The following is a 24,924-nucleotide window of genomic DNA, read 5'->3' as shown; positions in this document are numbered from 1 at the left end:
AAAATTTGTATTTAATTTTATTAAAAAAAAAAAAAGAAAGAAAAGAAAATACCTGAAAGCTTAAGAGAACATAGACATTCGAGACATGGCAAAAAGTTGTGAGAGACTGGACCCCAGGATATCTGGGGAAAAGAAAACTGGAAGAGGGTGGGAGCTGAGCCCTGGAGTCTGTGTCTTGAACCACTGAGCTCCCCATGTGATCCAGAGAAGGTGACTGCCTTGCCCTGGGGAAAACCAAATCCAAGACACAATGTCCATCCCATGATGTGGGCTGGAAATCAGGCACCTGTTGGGGCTGGGCTGATGGTGAGCCAGGCTCCAGGGAGAACACTGCAGATTTCTTGCTGAAATCAAGGCAAAAAATTTCAATGCAGTCATCCCCCTGCTTCTGGTCCCAGTACCATCTTACGCCTGCAAAAGTTACACATTGTCCTGGTTCCAAGACACTGTAAAAAGTGAACTCAGTGCAACCTTAGTAATGAAGGTATTGGCAAGGAGCTGGCTGGGTCTCCAAAGACTCCTCCTGTTGTGTAGGGTTCTCTTGAGGCAAAGGGGTTTAGAGCCTTTTCTCCAAGCCCAGTACCCAAAGGGAGGGTGTACACAAAGCACTGCTCCATCATGAATGCATCTCCTTCCTGCTGCAACTTTCAGGGACCAGGACCTAGGCATGTGTCGTGTTGCAGATCCCTCCTGGTGAGTCTTCCCCTGGTTAAGATTTCTTCCTCTAAGCTAGGGAAGAAGTCAAGAAACTACACTAAGTGTAAAAGAAGCCTGGCCAGAAGGATGAATTCAGTTAAAAAGGAATGGTAATGCCAAAGGCACAGGCAACAGAAGCAAAAGTAGATTAATTGAATTACAACAAAATTAAACATTTCTGCATACCAAAGGACACAATCCCCATGGTCACACAGTAAAAAGGCAACCTAGAGAATAAGGAAAATAGTTGCAAATCATATCTGATAAGGGTTTAATATCCAGAATATTTAAAGAACTTCTACAACTTGACACTCCAATTAAAAAATGGCCAAAGAACTTGAATAGACATTTCTCCAAAAAAGATATACAAATGGCCAACAAGCTTGTGAAAATATGCTCAAAATCACCTGTCATTAGAGAAATGAAAATCAAAACTACAATAAGATTCACCTCACACCCATTAGGATAGCTACAAAAACACAGAAACTAAGTGATGGTGAGAATGTAGAGAAATTGGAACCCTTGTGCACTGTTGGTAGGAATGTAAAATGATGTCACTGTTTTGGTGACATACAAAAAAGAAAATCGTTCCTCAAAAAATTTAAAATAGAATTACTATGTGATCCAGCAATTTCATTTCTGAGTATATACCCAAAAAACTGAAAATGGGATCTCAAAGAGCTATTTGTATATGCATGTATACAGGAATATTCACCATAGCCAAATGGTGGAGACAACCCAGATGTTCATCGAGAAACGAATGACTAAGCAAAATGTGGTGATCTATACAATCAAATATTATTTGGCCTTAAAAAGGAAAGAAATTCTGACACATGCTACAACATCGATGAGTCTTAAAGATATTATGCTGAGTAAAATAAGCCGGACACAAAGGACAAATACTGTACGATAGCACTTATACGAGGTCCCCAGAGAAGTTAAATTTATAGAGACAGAAAGTAGAATGGTGGCTTCCAGGGCCTGGGTAGAAGCAATGAGGAATTTTTATTGGGGACAAAGTTTCAGTTTTGCAAGATGAAAAATTCTCAAGATTGTTTTCACAACAATGTGAATATACTTAACACTACCGAACTGTACACTTAAAAGTGATTATGATGGTAAATTTTATGTGTATTTCACCACAAGAAGTACATGCATAAATAAGTGGTGTGCATGTGAACAGGAAGGCCTCTGAGTCTGCACCTAGATTTTCTTGCTCACTAATTAATACTTTTCCTTCAGGCTCCTAATCAGGTTATAATGCCCAGCTGAAAGACACGATACTCCAGGAGACCTTTCCCAACTCCCCCGGCAGAGCCAATGCTTCTGTCAAGGCATGACTGCTGGCAGGGAGAAGCATAGGAGTTTTGGTCAGCTGTGTTTCTTTGCTCATTCATTCATTCATTCATTCATTCATTCATTCACTCATTCATGTGTTCACTTACTCCCCCATTGAATAAATGTTCTCTGAATGCTCCTCAGTGCCAGCTATGTCACTGAGGCTGCAAAGAGACCCATGAGGGAGACTGTCTTGGCCTCGTCCACAGTCAGGAGGGGAAACGAAGTCCACTAAAACTGATCCCACATTACAAAACCAGGACAGAGAGGTTCTTATGCACTGTGGGAGTATAGAGAGGAGATAACTGACAAGTGTGCGAGTCGTTGCAGTCAAGTGGGCCTTCTGAGAGAAGGTGGTGCCTGAGCTAAGCCCTGAAGGACCCGTAAGGTTTAGGCAGACAGGGAAAGGTGGGAGAGTGTATTTTAGACCAGAAGAGTTCTGGATAGGGGTGAAGAAAAGTAGTCTGTCCTTCATATCCTTGCGTTTCACATTTGCAGGTTCAACCAGCGGTGGATTAAAAACATTCAGGAAAAAAATAACAGATCAAAATAATACAAAGAAAAGATACAATATAACAGCGATTTACATATCACTGACATTGTATTAGGTATTACAAATAATCGAGAGATGACTTAAAGTATGGGAGGATATGCATAGGTTATATTCAAATACTACGTCATTTTGTATCAGGGACTTGAACATCCACAAATTTAGGTATCCATGGGGACTCCTGAAAGCAATCTCTCATGAATACTGAAGGACAACCATATAGGGAAAAGAGAGGGATTAATGGAGGGAGGGAGAGAATGTGAATAGCAGAGTTGAGCAATAACCACAGACAGTTCAAAGGAATTTGTTAACTCGTAGGTGCCTCTAATACAGATATTCACTTGAAGAGTCTCCCCACCAACAGCAGTTTTCAGGCCTCTTCGGAAATGCTCTTCATAGGGGAGGGATGGCCAGAGCTGCCAGCTACCTCTGTCTCCAGGTGGACAAACGCTAGTTGCCTTGCTCCTCACTCCCTGCCCTGAAATGGACCAGAAGCCGGGTCTATCTCCTTGGTCCGCAGAAGATTGCAGAGACCCCATCCTGGCTAGCAGACAGATCAATCTACAGAGCAGGAGCTAGAGTATCTGATGGGGAGGAATAGCCCTGAGTCTGCACCCTTCTACCCCCTCCCAACAACACTATCACATCCCTTGGCCTGTCTTGGGAGACAGACACTGGGTACCTGGTCTAAATGTCTATCGTAGGTGCTTAAAAGCACATGTATGTGCAGGGAAAAGGGAGTATTCAGAACACATGTTAGAAAAAGTGGCAGCCAGAACCAAGGCAGAAGTGACTATATGCCAAAGAGCCAGAGGGGGGCAGTACTGCAGCAAGGTGTATGTCATTTTGCAAATGGCCTTCTTCAGAGCAGATCATTGCCCAGGCTCCCAGTCCCAGGACAGACCCCTCGGAGACAGCTGCTCCCTTCTCCCTTCCTCAGACTTAGACAGGCTGAAACTCTCAGAAGCCCAGCCAACACAGTCTGTACTCTCCACAAAATGGGCTAAACTTGGAGGTGGAATCTTGGATGTTTAGGCCAAAAACCAGGGGTCAGAGAGGCTTTTGGGAGAATTCAGGGAACATGAGGGTAATGCATGTAAATCTGGAGATCTAAATAGCTCCTCTAGCTCCTGGGATCAAGGCCAAGGCTGGAGAAGCAGTTGGGCCCCAGGTCTTATGGCTTGTCAGCAGCAGCCAGCTCAGGGCTGCTCATCCCATCAGACAGGTAGTCATCTTCATTGTTCTGTTTCATCTTGGTTTCCAGAATCGTGATGCGCTGCTTGAGCTTCTGCTGGGCCCCTGTGTACTCAGCCAGCAGGCGGCCAAAGCGAGTGTATAAGGTTTCCATGTTGGTCTCCAGCTGCCCTAGCTTCTCCTGCACGTCCACCTCCATGCTGGTTGCCACTTCATTCTCATCCAGCAGCCCCTCCTTCATGAGGATCTCCCGACCCCTCTCTTCTAGGACTTTCTTGGCATCAGGGTATTCAGTCACTGCTTCCATAAGATCATCCTTGGACAAGCAGAAGAGGTCTGAGTAGCCCAGGCTGCGGATATTAGCCGTGCGTCGATTGCCCATTTTACTTCCCTTAATGTTAAGGATACTGATCTCACCAAAGCAGCTTCCAGCCGAGAGCAGGGCATACTGAGTCACCCCATCATCAGCCACCACTGCCAGCCTGCCCTCCTTAATGATGTACATCTCCTTGCCGATGTCCCCTTTGCGACAAATGTAATCCCCAGGACTGAAGACTTGAGGACGGAGTTTCAATACCAGCTCTACCAGCAGGCCAGCCTCACAATCATGGAAGATGCGCACTTTCTTAAGTGTGGACAAGTGGACATTGATGGCTATCTCAGCCCTGAGCTTGGCTGGCAGATTCTTGAGAACTTCTCGCTCATCCACTGTCTTCTTATTGGTCCACAAGTAGTCAAACCACCTAATGACCTTGGCTTCCATCTCCTTGCTGACCTTTCGGAACTGCATGTAGTGTTTCACGGCATCGATCTTAGCCTGGAACTCTGCCCGGGTGGCATTCATGTTGGAGATCATGGAGCCCACATTTCCCACAATGGTGGCAAAGATGAGGACGCCAATCAGGAAGTCAAAGATGACAAATAGGTACTCCTCATCCTTTACAGGGGGTGGTGTCTCCCCAATGGTAGTGAGGGTCAGTGTGGACCAGTAAAGGCAATAGATGTATTCCCTAGCCAGGTAGCCATACTCAGGGTCAGTGATATTTGGGTAAACCCAGGTGTCAACCCCAAAGCCTATGGATTTGGAGATGGCATAATAGATGCAGGCATTCCAGTGGATGATGACCAAGATGTAGAGGACAAGGTTGCTGATGCGGAAGATGTTAGGGTAGCTGGTGCGTGTCTCTGTCCGGTCAAAGAACTCAAACATGCGGGCAAAGTGCAGCAGGCGGTTGAAGCGCACCTCAGGGCTGTGGATGCCCACAGCAAAATAGATCAGGTCAGTGGGGATGATGGAAGCCACATCTAGCTTGAACTGCAGGGTGTGGATGTAGTTGTCTCGTAGTTTCTTGGTATCTTTGACCAGCAGCCCCTGCTCCAGGAAACCTAGTAGAGATGCAAGCCAGCATGTCACCTCTGCCCTCAGGATGTGTGTGTATGTGTATATATATATATATATATATATATATATATATATATATCTCCTTCCCTATAGGCTAATATCTCTAGGCAAGGAAAATACCGGTCACTGAAACTTCCTTCCCAAGGAGGGATATAGCTCACATACCAGGGCTGGCCAGAAGGACTCTAAGAGAACACCCCCAGATTGAAACCTCTCTATGCATGTGGGACCATGAGGTTCAAAGAGGGGCACTCACCTACCAGAGTCCCACCCAAGTAATTTAGTCCTACACCATGTCCAGTGGGTTTCCTAAAGATTTGGACTCAGGCCTTCGGATTTACCTGCATCCCAGTTGCTCACTGACCTGTGCGCAATCGGATGAAGATGTCTGCGATATAGACCACATCTGAGACATAGTCCAGCACCAGCCACACCAGGTAGTAGTCTTTCTGTAGGTCACTGAAGCAGGCTCTGCAGGAGGACAGGGCTAAGCTTCACCCTCAAAGCCAGCCAAAGGTCCCAAAATGAGTGTTCACTGTGTGCAGGGCTTGAGATGGCTACCAGGGGCATCATTTAGTCACAGTCAGCCTGACGCCAAGAGACACTTATCTACAAGTAACTTCTGCCCCACCCCTCCTCATGACATAACATCACTACATAGACAGCACCACTGACCATTAATTTTCTGTCTCACCCTCTGAACTGTGAGGTCCAGGAAGGCAGGCACCCCTCTTAGTCATTACGGCATGCCCCATGCCTGACCTAGGGCAACAGGATTTGAGTGCTCAAAGGCTGTGAGTTGAATGAATGAACAAGTCATTGGAAGAACAAACTACAGAACACAACTGAACCGTCTCCATGCTCATCTCTTCAACATACATCTTATTCAGCACCCAACAAACAGCACTAGCCAATACATGTGAGAGAGGGTAGTAGTGGGAATGGAGAAAGGTTGGAAGTTGCAGGAACGTTTTAAAAGGAAGTGGCAGGATTTGGCAACTGAGTTGGGAGAGGGTTGGGGAGAGAGCAGAGTCAAGGACAGAGCCCAGGATGATTGTCCAGTGAGTGTACTAGTCAAAGGGGAGAGCCATTAATTCTGCCTACTTGGTCACATTTAAACTGAAACTCCAGCCCCCTGCCCTTCCCACTGAGTCTGCAGAGCTGGCCCATGCCAGTGATGGCTCATTCACAGCCTCCAGCCACACTAGGCCATCCCGAGACAGGGTTTTCATACTTGCTGTTTCTTCTGGCCAGAATGCTCCCTCCACCATCCTCAGGTATCTAATTAGCTGTCTCCCTCCCACCAGCTAAGGCATCACCTCCTCAGAGAGCATGATCCCAACTGCCCTTTCTCTAGCAGCCCTCTGCCACCAGTCCCTGGCATCATCCTGGTCATTTGTTTCATTTCAGGTTTACAGTCATTATCTGCCACTAGCCTGGGAGTTCCAGGAGAGCAGAGACCATGGTGGTTGTGCTCACCACGTTATCCCCAGCACTGAGCACACATGAGGTGCTCAGTCAAATCCTTGCTGAATGAATGACTGGGATTGGGACGGAGTAGGTTGGGGAATGCTGCCAAGGAAAGCTACAGGTAGATAGCGGCTTTTGAACTGAGCCTGCAAGGAGAAGAATCTCCATAGGTGGAAAACGGAAGGGAAAGGGAATTTTCTGTAGAGGAAACAGCGTGTTCTGATCCAAGAGTGGTGAATGCTGGGGCTAGGGTGTGTCCAGAAGGTGTAGCAAGAGAAAAAGGTCAGGTTCAGAGGAGTTTGAAGGCCATGCTTAGGACTTGAACTTCATCCCGTGGACAATGGGGAGCCACTTAAGGGTTTGTGAGGAGGGAATGGCATCACCAAATCCTAGTTTTCTGTCAAGCATGTTTGTTGCAAAAGTGGAAGATGCACGCTAGGTGTGTGGCGCCACTGTAGTTGTCCCAGACACAGGACAGACAAGAAATCTTCATGGCATATTAAATGGAGAGAGGGTTGGGGCTAACAGAGAAGTTGGAGGTGCCATTGGTATCCAGGGACTGCTGCGCTATCAATCCCAGGGTCTGAAGACTGGGTTGCTTTGGCCACCCCTCCTGGGCCCCACCCTGCTCACCTGGCCACCAGCAGGCACCAGTTGTAAAGGACAGGCATGGCAATGACAAACAGCCAGCAGTAGTACCAATCCCCAGCTGGGTCCAAGACAAATAATTCAAATTTCTTCCTGAGAAGACAGACAAAGGCAAAGCTTGGGGATCAGGTCCCCCAGTGTGATAGCACCCCAGCTCCCAGAAACCAGAGGTGCCTGAGAAAGCACTGCCAAAGGGGATATGTGGGGTGAAAGATAGGTTGGCTGAGGGCCCCATTTTTCAGAGACCTACAACCTGGTACTGGGCATCTGAGTGGAACTCAGATGGGCAGGGGCACCCATCTTCCCATTCTGAACCTAGATAGGTCCATTGATTCCCATGCACCTTACAGGCCCCTTGCCCAGAGGGCAGAGCTTTCAGTAGCAGTGGGACTCAGGGCCTGGGAAGGGATTTCCACAGGATGGTAATTGGGGCTTACGCCTATTCCCACATCCCTCCCTAAAGACAGGTGCTCCAGGTGAGTGAGCACCACAAGCTTCCTGCTCACCTCACCCTCCCTTTTCAGTCATTGGCCTCCAGCCTCCAAATCACTTTCCCAGATGTTGTGTCCTGCTTTGGCAAGGGATGTTGTGTCCTGCTTTCCCTCTACTGGTCAGAGGTGGGGAATGTCAGCTTGGCCAGACATCTGCAGTTGTCTTCTCATTCCTCAAAGGACAGATCCCCCAGCTCTGCCTTCTCCGCCCTCCCCACGCTATCCTGTTCCATCATCCAGCCCTTCTCCTCCAGCCCTCTACATGATCTCTTCAAAGACCCATTTCCTCGCCCACAGTGGAGCTGAGATTGTCATCCCCTCCAGGGCAATCCCTGAATGCACCATCTCAGTATTTCCTGGCCACTGGAACTGGGCTGTACATTCACGTGCAGCAAGAGGACATCTGGCAAGAGGCAACTAAGGCAATAAAAGACACCAGAGGTTCTCATGGCAAGTAGGCCACTGGCTGTTGGGGGAACAATGGAAATATTCTGGAGTTGAAAACATTGCAAGTCACCCTTGCCCACCGCTCTCCTTACTACAGCAGGGTTTGTCATAGCCCCTGGCAGTAGCATAGAAACCCCAGTGAGCTCTTCCATTGCATGCTTGGAGCCCATTTGAGCCCCACAGGCTGAACAACTGTACTTGGTGCCTTTGTCCTTGCCATCCTTGTCGCCTTTGCCATCCCCCTGCTGTGTGGTCACAGTCTGGAGTTCAGGCCCACGAAAACGCTCGAGGAATGAGTCAGGCCTAGGTTCCTCCTCTCGGAAATTCTTGTTGGCCCACTCTCTGATGATCCCCACCAGGCGAACTATCCTAGAGGTGAGAGAAAAGGAGCATGAACCAGAACCAAGACTCATGCTGTTCACAGAGCACCTGTCCCCACGAGCTCACTGTCTGCTGAGGAAGATGAAAGAAGGACAGTGAAACCTACAAACAGGCCGTACCATGATTTCTCGTGTGCTAAAAGCTGGGGTAGAGGCCAGCACTTAGGGCCGGGGGCTGGGGCTCAGGCGTGACCCTGAATGCAGTCCAGGGGAAGACAGCTGTCCTGGGAAGACTTCCTATAGGAAGTGCCATCTCAGTTGATGGTGAGAAGAGCAAAGAGGAGGTCTTCAGGACAAGATGGAGGTTGTGTTAAGGCCGGAACTGTCAGGAGTAAAGCTTGCCCCGTGCTTCCTGCTTTCCCTATGGAGCCTCTGACTCTGGGATAGAGAGGCCTTGGGTCCTCTACCTAGGCCTCTCTACTGGGAAGGGTATCACTCTCTGATGTTGAGACAGCCAAATGTGAAGGGAGGCCTCTTCTGGCCCCTCTGAGCTTGCCTGCCTTGGGGTTTGCCCAGGCTTCATGAGGAAATAATTACGTTTGGCTACCACCGACAGTGCTCCCTGGAGGTCTTGGTGGACAGGACTAGTGGGACCGGGAAGAGGAGGGCAGTGGTCGCCACCCTGACAGGCCCCATGAGTAGGAAGGGGAAGCAGCAGGGTAGTGGTGGGACCCACCTGCGGAAGCCACCCCTTCCCCGCTGTGGGGCATCCACATCTGCCAGCCTCTGCAGTTCTGAAGAGGTGTCATCGTCAGCTGCAGAGTGTGGCCTGCGGAAAAAAGAGCAGGGTTGACCCAGGGTTATCAGGGCATGACTTGTCTCCCCTCCTGGGTCATGCTTAGAAATCCCATGTTCTTTTTAGAGGCTGTCCTGGAGACAAAGATTGCTTGCTCTGTGACAATGAGGCAGAGCTGGGAAGAAGTAGCAGCCTCTGTACCCTCCCTGATACCATGCAGACTCACCTGCTGCTTGTCCTGTGGTCATCTTTGCCATTGGCCTTGATGGCAGGGGGTGCATGATGGTTGTGATTATTGACTGGAGAGCTCTTCACGCCATTGGCTTTTTCAGTCATCCTCCATGTACAACCAGAGCGCTTATCTGCCAGGAAGAGGGCCAAGAAGAAGGTCACAGAGGACCCTGACACCCACAGAGAGTGGGAGAGTGGCAAGCAAACAGAATGGATTAGAACCCAGGCCCACCTCGCCAACCTCAGCACCCTCAGGCACTGCTATGACAGTCAGGGCAGTAGGATACAGCATTCCCTAAGTGCCAGGCACCAGGGGCCAAGAAAATGAGGGTACTCCCCCAACCCTAATATGTAATTGCAAATGGAAACAGTGCTAAACTACAAAAAGTGTTTGCTTTTCTATTTTACCCCAGTATTTTTTTTTTTTTACATACAAACTATCAAAGCTAAAACAAAACATAACAAACAAAAACTGTTTAAGCCATCTTCCTGTGCGTTCACTTTGCAGATGTCTGGCACATATGTAAGCTGCCAAGCAGCTCCAAGGCAGTCACTGCCCCAAAGCCCTGGCCCAAGGGAGGAAGTGCATATCCCTGACCCAGAATAGCTTCCCTCTTCCCTAAGGAGCATAAGCTCTGAGGTGGTCTCCAGTGAGGAGAACCAGAAAGCTGGGTGGCTTGGGGAGGTGTGGGGTAGAGAGCAGCTGCTCTGGGCCAGGGAGACATACCTCCTCCCTTGGGCCAGGGCTCTGGGGCAGTGGCTGCCTTGGAACTGCTCGGCAGCTTAAGTGTGTGCCAGATATCTGCAAAGCGAAGGCACAGGGAGATGGCTTAAACAGTTTTTGTTCATTTTGTTTTGTTTTAGCTTTGATAGTTTGATAGTGAGGGCTCTCTCCTCTGCGCAGAGCAGGAGAGGGACAAGGGCAGCATTCTTTGCCAGAAAAATCCCTCTGGCTGCTCTGTGGAGCCTGCATTAGAGGGAGAGCAAGAGTGAAGGTTGGGGCAGGGAGGAGGCTGGACAACAGTACCAATGGAGCCCAAGACAAGAAGGTAGAGTGTGTAACTATCTAGGAAGGAGAATGGATGGGACTCAGAGAAGGAGTGCATGTGGGGAGCAATGGAGAGAGTGGGTGAGATCACAAAGAAAGAGGAGACAAAGTGAGAGTCTGGAGCAGAGTTGTGGAGAACCCCAATATTTAAGAGTTGAGCAGAGGATGAGGTGCCCACAAAACAGATGGAGAAGGAATAGCCCAGGAGGTAGCAATCTAGAGGAGGGACAGGAGATTGTGTCCCACAGTGTCTCTTGCCACAGAGTCAGGAGATACTTGGAGGAGTTCTTCCCTGCCAGGGTTGGCATGCCCTACCAGGTGTGGCCAGAAATGGTCAGCATGACCCCCAGATTTCCCACAGCCCATGCTGCTGGACCCACACAGTCCAAAAGCTGTTCCGGGGGCTCCCTTAACCCCCGCCCAAGCTTGTTCCAGCCTCTGAAGCTATCACCATGGCAATGGCAGGCACGTCAAACAGCCTCAGAGATGCTCACCTGGTGCTCTCTGTGGGACTATGGCACCAAGATAGTAATGAGGGCACTTGAGGGAAAGGAACCAGCATCGCTGAGTCCCTGCTTGGACCCTGGAGACAGCAGACCATGGAGACAAAAAGTTTCAGGCAACACAAACAAAGCCAGAGCCATTCGCACCAGAGTTTCAGGGCTGGCCTCCTGGAAAAGCTGGTGTTGAAGCTGAAGCTGGCAGATCAAAAGGGCTGTGGCCAGTGCCGGGGGCAGAGCATATGTTCACACCCTCTCTAAGGTTCTGCCACAAAGACAGATTCCCCCCACCCCATGACCCCTGCTTCTTCTGTACCAGGAAACAGACCCGTCCCTGAGCCTGACTACCTGCATACCCTCCTCTTTGTCAGAAACTGCCCCTCAGGCTGCTTGCGGGAAACAAGGCAGTTGGACTGGTGGGTCTCATGTATACACCCTCTCCAGGAAACCTCAAGCCCTAAGGCTCCAGATACCATCACGTCAAATCAGCTCCTCCTCAAAGTTACCCACCTCTGAAAGGGGCCTGCCCTCTTCCCAGTCACTCAAGCTGGAAGCCTGGTGTCAACCGTAACTCCTTGTTTCCTTTATCACATCCAAGCAGCCTCTGTCCTGAGTTGATTGCCCCCACAAAAAGCGTCAAAGTTCTGTCCACCCATTGCCCTCCATCCCCAAGGCCCTGGACTGGTCTCAGGCTTTCAACATGGCTCTCCAGGCCTGCTGCAGTGGACTCCGGATGGCTCAGCGTTCGCTGGGGTCTGGACTGGAGGGGGTACATGAGCACCAGAGTTTACATTGCAGGTAAAGCTCTCAGGGGGATGTATCCATCCCCATATCATGACAGCAGAGAGAAAAGCTAAGGGTGGAGCTCTGGGGAACTGCAACCATGAAAGATAGCTGAGGGGCTGAGTGAGTGAAGGGGAATGAGGCTGGGAGTATGAGAAACATGAGGGAGTTCCCAGGGAAGGCAGACTTTCAGGAAGGGAGCTGTCTGCAAGGCCAATGCCCCCCTCCCATATCAGGAAGATAAGTGCTCCGTGCCAGACACTCCTTGCCCTTAAGATGAGAGCTGGAGCGGGCACTGGGTGGAACAATAGGGGCCTCGCTGGGGACCTTATCAAGAGTAGCATCAAGGAGTGGTGGTCAAAGAGAGCTTGTTTCACAAAGTTTCAAGCGAGGAGTAGGAGGGGACAGACAAGAGATAGAGCACATAGCTCAGTCTTTCTAAGAGACTGACCAAGAAAAAGAGGAAAGATAGAGTGGGAACTGGAGGAGGATGTGAGGCTGACAAAGGTTCTCTGTCTTGCTGTTGCTGTTATTATTCTATGTCAAGAAGATAATAAAGCAAGCTTAAAGGTTTTGAGGAGGAATTCAGTAGATAATAAAAATACGTGTGCTTGTGAGCAACTCCAGTTGAAGCTGGAGCCCATGAAAGATGGGTGGAATGGGAAGGTTCAGGTACCAGAGGAAGTGACAGGAGACAGATCCAGGACAATGGGAAGGGGCTGCTGAGAAACAGGCCATGAGACAGTTGAAGGGATTCACTCTTGCAAAACCCCAGTGTTCTAAGTGAAATGGGAAGGATGCGGGGGCTTTCATCTTCAGAGACACCAGGCAGCAGTAGGTGCAGACTTTGGAGGAGGCCAGAACGTTTGCAATAGCTGTTGCAAAGAGAGACAGGGGATACCAAACAAGTGTGAGGACAAGAAAAGGCTTGACAAGGAAGACAACAGACCATGTACCTACCAAAGAGAACAGAGATGGGCAACAGATCTTAGATGAGCAGTGGGATTCTCAAGGAGGGTGGTTTAACAGCCTACAGTAAGGCATGATTATTTGATAAAAAGTCCAAACACGGTCAAGGTGGAGTTGTAGGCTTCTTTTCTCCTTATCCACAAGCTGAGCAGCCAGCCCAAGACGTTAAAGAAAAACCAGCCTGGTCAAGGAGTTTATTGAAAGAGTTTTGAGGAAAATTCCTTCCTCTGGAAGTCAAGTCAGAGAGAGAAGGAACAAGTTCGTCATATAGCCAAGATTAGAAGTTTCAGTTCATGGCCCATTCATTCACTCATCTATCTCATACACATACCCAAGACACCTACTATGTGCCGGATCCTTTGCTGGGTGCTGAGTTTAGAAAGAAGAGTCTGGCAGTCTCGATCTCAGTGGTACTTCCAGAGTAAGAGACAGATAGGAACACGATTTATCGCAAGTCACTTCTCTGTTCATGTTCTATTCTGTTTCTGAGCAGCGTCTAACAGTTTATCCACTCCATCTTTCTTGAAATAATGGATTCTACTCCCCTTGTTCTCCTCCTACCTCACTGGCCACTTCTCAATGTTCTTTGAAGAGGCCTCCTCCTCTTCCCCAACTCTAAATGTTGGAGTGTCCCAAACTCAGTCCTTCAATGGACTTCTTGTCTTTTCTCTCTTCATCACCTCCTTCTCCAGTCTCATGGCTTTAAATACATCTGTATGTTAGTGACTTGCAAACTCTTAAAACCAGTTCAACCTATCCCATGGACAGTAATTTACCCCCCTCACATAACCACTTGGATTTTGAATAGGCATCTCAGGTTCCATATGTCCAAAAGTGAGTTATCTTCCCCTCAAAAGCTTATCCTTCCATAATCATCTGCATCTCAGTAAAGGCAAAGCCATATAACTGGGAGCCATACTCCCAGTTACTCTGGTCACAAACCATAGCATCATCCTTGACTCCTCTTTTTTTCATACCCCATGGACTCTACATATATGCAAATCATATGGGCTCTACCTTAAAAACATACCTCTTATCCAATCACTTTTTATCTCCACCATTACCACGTTAATCAAAGCTACCATCTTTTCTCAGTGCCTGGAACATAGTAGGTGTTCAATAAATAAGTTTTAAATGAGTAGTCTATGCATGGTACCTGCATTTTTCCCAGTCCATTACTCCCTCTCTTTTTACTTTCATTGTACAGCATAGGATTCTGCTGTATCAATTATTTGATTTTAAAGGAACATGCCACCCTTTTCCTCTTAGCCAACATGGGGTAACAGGGATCATATTTTTCCTCCGGAATGAAATAACCAAACATATAAAAAATATACGACACAACAGTTTTCAAGACTATAAACATTAGGCAACAAAGGACAACCATCCCTAAGAGACAGGAGTCAAATGTGAATCCTGTGACTGCCCCAGATTACTCCTTTGTGAGAGTTTCCAGGCCATGGCACAGAGGAGAATGCAGGTGGAACCTGATGGATGACTCCCTGGGTTAAGGACAGAGAAGAGAATGAAAGGATACCAAAGCAGCTAGAGTTTGCAGAACAGAGTACTGCAAAGGAGAGAGCTGCACAGAGAGAGCTCTGGAGACCTGCAAAGAGTCTTTCCCAAGTATCCATCTGAGTGCTTATTTGCATACACCAATGAGGTGGTTATCCACAGCTTAGGAAAGAACCATCCCCCCAAATTAGACATTACAGTTTCCAGCTCTCACACATGGCCTGGAATAGTGCCTCATGCCACCAGTCAAACTGGAAACCTAGTGGTTCATGGGCTATTGGGTAGAGTACCTAGAAGGGGCTTGCCTCACTCATGAGGAATAACTGTTCCTTTCACTGAGCATGGTTCTAGTCCCACTGAAAAATCTAAAAAGCAAGACCCAAAAGAATCAAACTCTTTCCATTAACTTAACTTCACACCAGAACAAGGTTCAAGGTTCAAGAATGTTTCTAGAAGTATAAAACCGCACAGCACCCACAAAGTAAAAATCACAATGTGGCATCCACTCAGAAATGATCAGCCATGCAAATGAATTCTCAATAATGAGGAGGCAACAATTTATCAATTGAAATATACCCATAATTGACACAGATGTACAATTAGTACACAAGAATATGAAAACAGCTAATACAACTGTATTCTATATGTTCAAAAAGTTAAGTAGGGCCATGAAATATATAAAAAGACCCAACTCAAATGTCTAAAGATGAAAACTACAATTTTTGAGATGAAAATTACACTATGTGGGATTCACAGAAGATCAGATATTGCAGAAGAAGGAATTAGTGCACGTACAAACTGATTTTAAAATGAATTTAGAGTATTTATTTAGACAATAAAACTATCCACAGTGTAGCACAGAAAGAAAAGATAATCAGAAAACAACAATAGCAGCAACAGCAACAATAAAAAGCAAAGCGTCAGTGGAAACTACACCAAGGCATATGAGTATCAAAGTGCCCACATCCACTGATAATAGGGAAATCATAACAGTTGCCCGAGAAAGAAGACGCATTATGCACTGAATCACAAAAGTGTGGATGGCATCTAATATCCACTAACAAAGGTACAGGTGACAACAAGACCTCTCTGCTAAGCTTCAAGCTTTCCTTCCAACTTCCAACTGGACATTACTCTCTGGGTGCCCTTGGAAAGCTGCAGCTCATCTTGCCTCAAGTCACACTATTCATCGCCACCATCAGCCCTTTGACAGACAGACATTTGTGACTGACTGGGCCTTCAGACCCTCAACTGCTGGCTTCCAGGGTGGCTTGGCGTTCTAAATTCTCCCTGAAGAGCATGCCCAGGCTCCTTCTCCCTGTCCACAGCTTTCTGCCAAGTTTCTCAGGTCCTGGGGTGAAACCTGTGTTCAGACTATGCCACCCTTCTTGCCAATACTGCCTGCACTAGAGTGTGTACTGCCTGAGGGCAGGCATCAGTGTCTGTGTTCTTGTCCATTACATTCCTGCACCACACTGAGGCTGGCTCCTGAAAAGCATTGCATATATGTTGGTGGAAAGAAGGAAGAGAGGGAGAGAGAGAGGGAAAAAGACATAAAGGCTAGATCTTGGTGAAGTTCTGAGGAATCTCAGAAGACAGAGCTCAGAAAAGGGAAGTGCTGAGCCTAAAGCAGTGAGCAGGGGAGAACAGATGCAGGGGGTCTTCCTGGGGAGTGGGGTTGGTGAGGGAGTGGTTTATGAAACCGGTTTCTCCAAGTAACCAGACATCCCAGCTTCTTATACAGCCCAGCCCATCCTTGACAGAAAAGCAGAAGAAGCTCAATAAGGACTTAAATGATTCAATCAATATAATTAGAATACTTGATCTAGTTAAAAGAGAAAAAATTACATCACCTCAATTGGTATAGAAAAATTATTGAACAAAATTCAGAACCTATTTACTTTTTAAATATCTTATGAAATCAGAAATAGAAAGGACCTTCTTTCTATTCCTAATATATACATAGAAATATATAGTATATAAATATAAATATATATTATATATACATTATAATCTATTTCAATATTAAGAAATTGTTTTCTTTTTTCATGGGATTAGGAATTTTAGGTAGGGCATGGTGGCTCACGCCTCCAATCCCAGCACTTTGGGAGGCTGGGGCAGGTGGATCCCTTAAGGCCAGCAGTTCGAGACCAGCCTGGCCAATGTGGCAAAACCCCATCTCTACTAAAAATACAAAAATTAGCTGGGCGTGGTGGCAGGCGTCTGTAATCCCAGCTACGCGGGAGGCTAAGGCACGAGAATCACTTGAACGTGGGAGGTGGAGGTTGCAGTGAGCTGAGATGGCGCCACTGCACTCCAGCCTAGGAGACAGAGTAAGACTTTCTCTCCAAAAAAAAAAAGGAATTTTAAAAAGTAAGTAAATTCTCACCATTTCTAAACAATACTGTGCCGGATTTCTTAGCCAGTGCAATAAGCAAGAAAAATAAATGAAGTGCATAGGTACTGGGAATAAAAAGAAATGTTTTAAATAGACTATGGTTAATAATTCATAGTATATTTCAAAACTGCTAAAAGAGAAGATTTGAAATAGTCCCAACACAAGAAATGATAAATGTGTGAGATTATGAGTATCCCCAGATTTGATTATTACACCTTGTATGCATGCACCAAAATATCACGTGTACCACCTATTTATAATCTCTATGTATCAACAAAAAAATTTAATGTAAACAACGAAACTATGATGATGAAACTGTAGGAAACATTTTATATGATATTGAGTTAGAAAGACAATACCATGAAAGAAAACATTGAACATAAATTCACATTAAACCCAACATTTAAAAGAATACAATAAACTGAAAAAAAAATTGACAGAGAAAGAAAAAGATTTTTTTATAAACAGAGATATTACAAATCAATATATTGAAAAAATAGAAACAGTAAAATCACAAAAACACAGATGCAAAGATACTAGTCACAGTAACGTATATCTTAATGAATTAATCAATTAACCGAATGAACCAAGACCATAGGGTGGAATACAATGCAGCCCTTAAAATGGTATTGCTATTGTAAAAGACTATTTCTTGTCAGGGGGAAAGCAGGTTTCAAAATGGAAAGTTCTGTTATGTTAATAATGTAGTCCATACATACATGTGTGATATACATTCACACACAGATACATAAACTCACAAGATCAAGACTTTATTTCTCAATTCTGAGGGTGTGGGGAAATTGTTTTCCTTTGTATATTTTTTATAGTGTCCAATATTCTGTATTGTAATATGTGATGTCTGCAGTCGGGAAGGGAGGTTATAGGGCTATATAATAAAATAAAATATTATTTTAAAACAACAACAGTAACAAAAATCCAGCCCATTTTGGTTTCAGGTTCAAGTTAATACCAGGTCAAGCCAAAGTTTTTCCACTGATACTGGGAAGGGATCTTTTTCATGGTTGACAGCCTAGAGATACTACACGTCTTAGCTGGAAACTAGTCCCCCAGATAGTCAATATCTGTTATGTTTTAATATCAGATATTTTCCATTGCAGTGGCAAAAGTCTTGGGTGGCAGGCAGAGAACGGTACAGGGGATAGTCATAGACATCATGGGGGGCAGGGCAGTAGGGCAGGCAGGCAGAGAAGCAGGGAGGTATGTGGGTGAGCAGCAATAGCGAAGTCCCAGAGGAAGCAGTGGGTATCCCTGACAGAAGCTGGAATCTGGTGATTCAGGGGCAGGTTCTCATTCATGGAGCAGCTACCTTGTGCTAAGTACTTGACATAAGTTAATTCATTTAATCCTCATGACAACCTGAAAAAGTTGACACTATTCTTATCCCCATTGCACAGATTCATACCTAAGCAATTTGGCTCCAAAAGCACACTCAGTCACAGGGCCAGTTTAGAAGGCAAAGGAGCCAGGAAGTGCACAAGTACTAAAAAGAGAGGTATGGTCAGAACTGCACTGGAAGCAGCAGGCTCCTGGACTGACTTTCGAGTGTGGAGCTGAAGCTGCCGTGACCCCCTGTGCCCAGGCTCAGGAGGGACAGTGGGAGGGGGCCTCGCTGTGATAAGGTGAGCTGCAGGAGCTGGAGGTGGAGATCATGCCCGGCACTCACTAGGCAGGTAGTAGGCCTTTGAGTCTGAGCCGCCTCAGCCTCCCTGAGTTCGGGCTCCAGCACAGCAGCTTCGTAAACTAGGTCCTTGAGAACTACTTGTTGAATGAATAAAATCTTCAGAAGGATACACAAGAGGCAGGGCTTTGCCCAAGAGGCTTGGCAGGCCAGCGTGGTTGATCACTACCTTGACAGGGGGCTACAATCTCTAGTGTGGACACCACTATGCCCAACTTACCATGGTTGGGCTGCTTTGCCAAGGGAGGCTTCGTCTCTTTACAGACAAAGATGGGACTGGGGCAATATACCTGGCATCAGCCACACACAGTCCACACCTCAGGGGAGGCTCCTCCTAGAAGGCCACCCAAGACAGGCTGAATCCTAGTGATTGTAGCTCATCTCCCTAAATGCTCCTGTCCTCACTGAGAAGCCCCTCCTGAGCTCCACATCTTCAGGTGCCCATGGGCCATCTCCATCTCCTGGAGGAAGACACTGGGCCCCTGGAACCAATATGTTCAAACTGACATGAACTTCTGTCCCTCCACCCCAGTTCCTCTGTACCCAGTGCCTTATCTGGAGAAAGGCACATCTTGCCCCACATGTGCTTAATTCAGAAACCTAGGAGTCATCCTTGATACCTCACACACGCTCCCCAAATCGTATTTGTTATTCTGCTGGAATCTCTCTCCAGCACCTTCTTCTCCATCCATTCTGACTGCTGCTGCCCTGGGCCTGGCCCAGACTCTGTCACAGTCTCACTGTTTCTCTATCTTCAGATCCCAGCTCTTCCTTTCCTTTACCTTCCACACCACCAGGGTGAGTTCCATAGGACTACACCTGGTCCTGTTTGTTGTTCTTCTGAAAACCCATGGAAAGAAGACTGCACTCTAGAAATAAACTTTATGTGACAAGGACTCATCTAATTTTTTTAGTCATTAATCTGCAGAGCTGAGCCCAATGGTAAGCACGTAATAAGTGCTTGATACATATTTGGCAAGTGAATGAATGAATGAATGAATGAATGAATTCCCAGAACTTGCTCTGTACTCTCCCAAATCTACCTTGTTTCATGTTCACTTTTCCCCGACTTTATTTGTATCATAGATTTATCATATCCTGACAATGAACTACAGAATTTTGTTCCCTGCTGCATGCCAGGATTAGGGATCATGTCCGGTATTTGTTGGATGAATGAAAGGATCATCTAAATAATACATTCCAAACTCTGCACTCAGGCTTTCAAACTCCTTCAGGATGTCACTAGACCCATCTCTGCAGCCTCATCTCCTATGGGGCCATTTTGTGTTGAAGCTTAGTGGGGGTGTGGCCAGGGCTGGTCTTGGCAGTTTTGTGGCCACCATGGCACCTGCAGACCAACCAGATACATATTCTGTCTGCCACATGCATGTGTCCAGTCTAAGCACTAGTGTCCCTCCCTCTGGAGAAGGTGGTCACTGATGAGTGGTACTAAGGAGCAATTGGAGGGGGCCCAGCTATGAAGAAAGAGGGGCCCAGGGACCCAGCTACTGGCAGGATGTCTAGAGATGAGGCTGCTCCAATACTAGCTGCCTCCTGTGGCCACAGTCTCACATAGACCGAGCCTACACTTGCCACTCTGGGCTCAAGCTGAAATGGATGCAAGCTCAGCTGGAGGGCCCAAATGGGGTGCCAGGCCTGAAGCAGCCCTGGAAGCCTATCTCTGCCCCAGGCCTGTTGCCTGGCTCCAGAATCTTCCCTCAGCCAGAAGCTCCAAGGGCTTCACCCCGCATGCATTTCCCCAAATGGCAGAGTGGATGGCTCCCAAGCCTGAGAGGCCTGAAGTGCGTGCTCCCCTCTAAGGATTTCCAGAAGAAGTCAGGGTGCAGTTCAAACAGTCAAAAGCAAAGGCTGAAATCCCAGCATGGTTCCTGAGAGAAGGCCACATAACCCATGCCCCTACCTCCACTGCTACTCATATGCAGAGAGCCACAGGCTCCAAGTGAACACTGCCCGTGTTCTGAGGCTGGGGGGCCCAGAAATGCTCAGAGTCAGGCAGGCAGTGAAGGCCCATGGGTTCCCAACTTCCTCCCACTGAAGTTTGCCTGTCTGGCAGGCCCTAAGTCCCTCTGCTCCAAATCTTCTCCAGCAACCTTCCCTGCCACTCTCCTAGGAAAGGACAAAGTCCCAGCTGCTTCAGGACAAACTTTGTGTGGCACTCAGTGCTTCCACCCTCCTAGAGCCCCAAATAATTTATTTGACTGCTTTAACAAGGGACAAAGTTTCCCAACACAGCCACTTTCCTCAGCTCCCTCGGCAGACCATGCACATGAAGACCCATGTCAAGCCAGGTTCTAGGGCCTACACACTTTTCACGGACTCCAGCTCTGTACCCCCATGGAGGCAACTGGCCTGTGGTCACAGAAAGGTATCAGCCCAAGGTCAGCCCCTTTCCTCACCAATCAGATGGCTTCAGAGGCAGGGGATCTCCTGACCAGTCAGCATCTGTTGGTCCTTCTGCACAACCTCCAGTCAGAGACAAACCACTGGGGGCTCATCAGCATCTGGAGCTAAGAGAGATCTCCTGTCATTCCTGCCCCTCAGGCCAGCAGGGCCCTTGAGCCCCTGACAAATTAGCTGCAGCCTCCAGGTCAGAAAGCTGCCCCACCCTGCCTGAGGCCAACAGGGGAAGGTGGCAGAGGCCGAGAAGAGCTCATGCCCATAGCTAAGGCAAACTCAAGATGCTGCCCCAGGGTGTCACCTGCACACTGGAGAAGCTGGCCTGTGTGTGGGCCCTGTACACCCCAGGCTGTTGGCAGGCGAGGGCTGGATGCTGGGCTGCCTGACTGTAGAAGCTGCTTGCCTGCCCAGATCCAGGAACCAGCCCCTCCCAAGCTCCCTGAGGAGCCCTCCCTTGTACGGAGCATGCTCAGAGCTTTGTGTCTGGGGATTCAACCCCACCAGCTCACAGCTCTGGTGTACTTGCCTCCAGGTCTTGGCACAATCTCAGCCAGTCCACCTGACCTGAGGTCAAGCCAGGGAGAAATCTGAGAGAAGAGGTACCTGGGGTAGGCCTGGCCTGAGAGGGAAAATCCATACCTCCTCTGCCAGGTCCCCTGGACTTGGCCTCCAAGAAGGGTTGGGGTTAGGGAAGGGAAACAGGGTAAGACCCTTGGGGCAGTGAGCTTTGGGCTCCTTTCCAAGAAACCAGGATTTCAGGCTGCTCCTGGCTACAGCAGAGTCCCCTCCATGCACCCTCATGTACCCCTCCTCACACGCCCACCTTCCTCTTCCCACCTTCCACCAGCTGCCAGGAAGCCAGCCTGTGACAAAAGAACTGGAATATTGAGTTTCAGCTTTTGCCCAGGACTGGCGGAGGACCAGGAGCCCACTTGGCAGGGCAGGAAACTACATAAATGGAGGATTAAAGCTTTGCCCACCTGTGCAGCCAGCTGGGAAGACAAGCCACTCCCTCAGGGGGCTGTTAGGAGTGGCTTAAATGACATCCTGCGTGCAAAGCCTGGGGTACATACAGGTGTGCATAATCTTCATGGAACAGCATAGAGAGTTTGCAAGGATACGCACCAACCAAACCATGGGAAATACTTTGGTGGAGGGACTTGGCACTTGGGGTGCAAGGGACTGTGTTAGCTAGGCCTGGAATGTTTGCCTTTTTGGGGAGAATGTGTTCATGAACAACTTGTGTAATTAAACATTTTTAAGATACAACGTGTATGGCACAGAGTAGATGTGCCGTAGGAAGCAATGAATAGAACTGACTTCCTTTGGTAGGGAAAGGTTTTCAACAGAAGGCACACCCTAAAGGCCAGGAGGGGAAGACCAGGGCTAGAATCAATCTCTGGGGACCCTAATCAGAGGCCATCCTGCCAGTCCTTTACTTGTTCCAGGAGTGCAGAAGACAATGCAGGCTACCTTGTGCCCTCAAGAAGCTACTGATCCAGTGGAGGACTGATGTGTACCCCCTCTAATACTAAGCCTGGTCAGCCCCTGGGAAGCTTCACAGACTAGAGATAAACAGCATGCCAGGAGAATCCCCTCCCCTACCCCCAAGTAAGAATGAGTTCCTTCCCTCATTCATTCACCCACAGCATCCTGCTTCACCATGGGGAAGTTCATGGCTTGCTGAAGGAAGGGGTGGGCTCAGGGTGGAGGGGTTGGGCAAGGCAAGGACAGGTTGGCAGAGAAATGCAATCAGATGAGCAAATGCTCCAGGTGGGTCAGAGCCAGAGGGCCAGGCAGGAGGTGCCAACTTGCCTCCTGGCGCTCTGCCCCCTGAGCCTCTGTGGGTCTCCCAGGGGCTCAGGAATCACAGATGTGCCAGCCCCCACAATATGGTCCCCATGCCCCTTAAGGAACATTGCAGAGGGGCCCAGCCTGGGCAGCTCTGACTCCAGTTCCTCGTAGGAGCTTCCTGAGGTCTTCTAGGTGGGGCAGGGAGTTCTAGAGATAGAGCAAGAATGCCCATCTAGGAACTGGCCCCCAGCCCTGCTGGGAACCAGCCAAGTGGTCACACAGAAAGGCAGGGTGGAGGCCCAGTCAAGGGCTCCTTATGAGCTCATCTGGCTCAGGAGACGTTCCTCCAGGGCACTGCCATGCTGTTTGTTTGCAACTCAGCTAAATTGCTCCCAAGGGTGAACCTTTGTTTCACAACATATTTTCAGCCAGACTTTTTCTGCAACTATGTCCATGTCTGTGCAGGCTGACAAACACTTAGGTCCCAAAGGGCAGACCCAGCCCTTCCCGGTTGCAGCCTCCTCTTCCTCTGAGCTTCCTGTGAGGCCTGACTGGGGCAGGAGAAAGGGGCAGCCCAGGGTAGACAGTGTGAAGGCTGGACTCACGGCAGTGGGAGCCCTGGGCTGACAGCAAGAAGCTGCACGTGCTGCCCCTGCTCCATCTCCCTGGTTCCCTTAATATTCCTCTATATCTTGGGTCCTGGTCTGTCCTGAGGCTGCAGGAAGAGGAGGGGCAGCCTGCAAGGAGGTCCCCCCATCTTCCATCTAACCCATGGGTGACTCCTGGGGCCCCAGGGCCCATTTGCAGAGGACAGGGAACACCCCTGGTACTCCCTGGCCCTCTTGGCTCTCCTGGCCAGAAGTACTCATATCTGGGTGCTGCTGTTTCCCCATTCTGCAGAGGGGCTTCCTGTAGCACTTGATTACCTCTGTGCTCTGGGACCAGAGAGAGAATCTCCCAACTGTTTCTTTCCTAGGTGTCCTTTTCTCTGCTTTGAGCAGGGCCCAGGCTCCAGGGGCCACGTACCTGGTGTCCCACAGAGCTGACAGGAGGCCCTGCATCCTCATCTTAGAAGTATTGCAAGCCCTAGAGTGTCAGGTGTGGAAGAACCCCCTCATTGTATAGGAGCCCATGAGGACCAGAGAGAAAGATGGGGAGCAGGGGCAGAGCAGGCTGTGGGACTCAATCTTCTCTCTCTCCCTCTACTCTAACTTCCCTCCCTCTGCTGCTCTGTGTCTCTGACTTTATCTCTCTCTCTGTCTCTCCCTTCCTCCATCCTTTCTTCTCTCCTCGCCCCTCCTCCTCTCCCTGTCTCTTCACTGTCTCTCTGTCTCACATACACAGGCACACACATTCATTTCATACCTAGTGACTAACACATTCCCCAATCTTCATAGATGGAGAATCCTTGACAGATTTGGGGGATTAGGGAAGGTGCACTTAGCAACTAAAACCAATCGAAAGTTCTGGGTCAGAGACATGTGTGTTGATCCCTTGGTCCCAGGGAAAGGGGTTGCAGCTCTTCCGTAGGCCTCCTGCAGCCAGGCACATCTGCACTGTGGTCAGGCCCCCATATGGCAGGCAACATTCTCCACCTCTCAGGCTCAGCCTCACTGGACGACCCGGCTATTCACCCTGTCTGAGGTGTGCTTCATGGGCTGTGGACCCAGAGTGTGTGGTGGGTAGGGTGCGGGGTATGTGTAGCTCCTGTTCAGCCTGCAGAGCTGAGGCAGGACCTCATCTCTAGTGAGTCTGTCTGCAGGAGGCAGGCCAAACCCTAGCGTAGGACTCAGGAAAACTCAAACCACAGAACTCACACCCAGGCCCTGTCTCGCTGGATGACCCAGGTACATGTTTCCTCCCTCTGGAATTCAATTTCCTCTTGTGCAAATGAGAATGTTTCTGGTCCCTTTCAGGAGATTTCCTCTGATTGCATCCCTGCAACACAGTCCAGACATGCTCCCAGAACCACACACCCACAAGCACCCATTTGCATCAGCCCAACAGGAAGAACTTTGCAAAGCTGGGGCTGGGGGCAGTGAGGCGGGGAAGGTGAAAGGGAGGAGGAAACCAGGGCACCTGGGGCAATGGCAGAGGCTCAGTCCCAGCCACAAGGTCTTTGTGAAGAGGCGCTGTTGTTCCTCAGTGCACCCCAACCCCACTGTTGCCCCAAATGAGTGCTGGACACAGGAACCTCAGCCACAGAGTTTTGCTGCT

At 48.5% G+C, this 24,924-nt stretch overlaps 1 protein-coding gene across 1 annotated transcript; it reads right to left on the bottom strand.

Annotated features, from left to right (window-relative positions):
• Positions 1–3,758: 3,758 nt before the first annotated feature.
• CNGA2 (cyclic nucleotide gated channel subunit alpha 2) lies at positions 3,759–9,688 on the bottom strand. The gene is made up of 6 exons (XM_005594840.4): positions 9,579–9,688; positions 9,293–9,385; positions 8,435–8,605; positions 7,284–7,391; positions 5,545–5,651; positions 3,759–5,164 (listed from the first exon to the last, which is right to left on the bottom strand). Exons 1-6 carry the CDS (start codon positions 9,686–9,688, stop codon positions 3,759–3,761), a joined length of 1,995 nt encoding a protein of 664 aa, XP_005594897.3.
• Between the last annotated feature and the right edge of the window lie 15,236 nt (positions 9,689–24,924).

Source organism: Macaca fascicularis, chromosome X, assembly GCF_037993035.2.
Source record: "Macaca fascicularis isolate 582-1 chromosome X, T2T-MFA8v1.1".
Classification (NCBI taxonomy): Eukaryota; Metazoa; Chordata; class Mammalia; order Primates; family Cercopithecidae; genus Macaca; species Macaca fascicularis.
This window is presented reverse-complemented; position numbering and strand designations above follow the sequence as displayed.

Bases quoted from the DNA above. Each gene is read 5' to 3' on its own strand.
- CNGA2 (XM_005594840.4), bottom strand. From the start codon at position 9,688: ATGACTGAAAAAGCCAATGGCGTGAAGAGCTCTCCAGTCAATAATCAC. The intron at 9,386-9,578 runs GTGAGTCTGCAT...TTTTTTCCGCAG, and splicing joins GACCACAGGACAAGCAGCAG to GCCACACTCTGCAGCTGACG. The intron at 5,165-5,544 runs GTCAGTGAGCAA...CATCTCTACTAG, and splicing joins CTTCATCCGATTGCGCACAG to GTTTCCTGGAGCAGGGGCTG.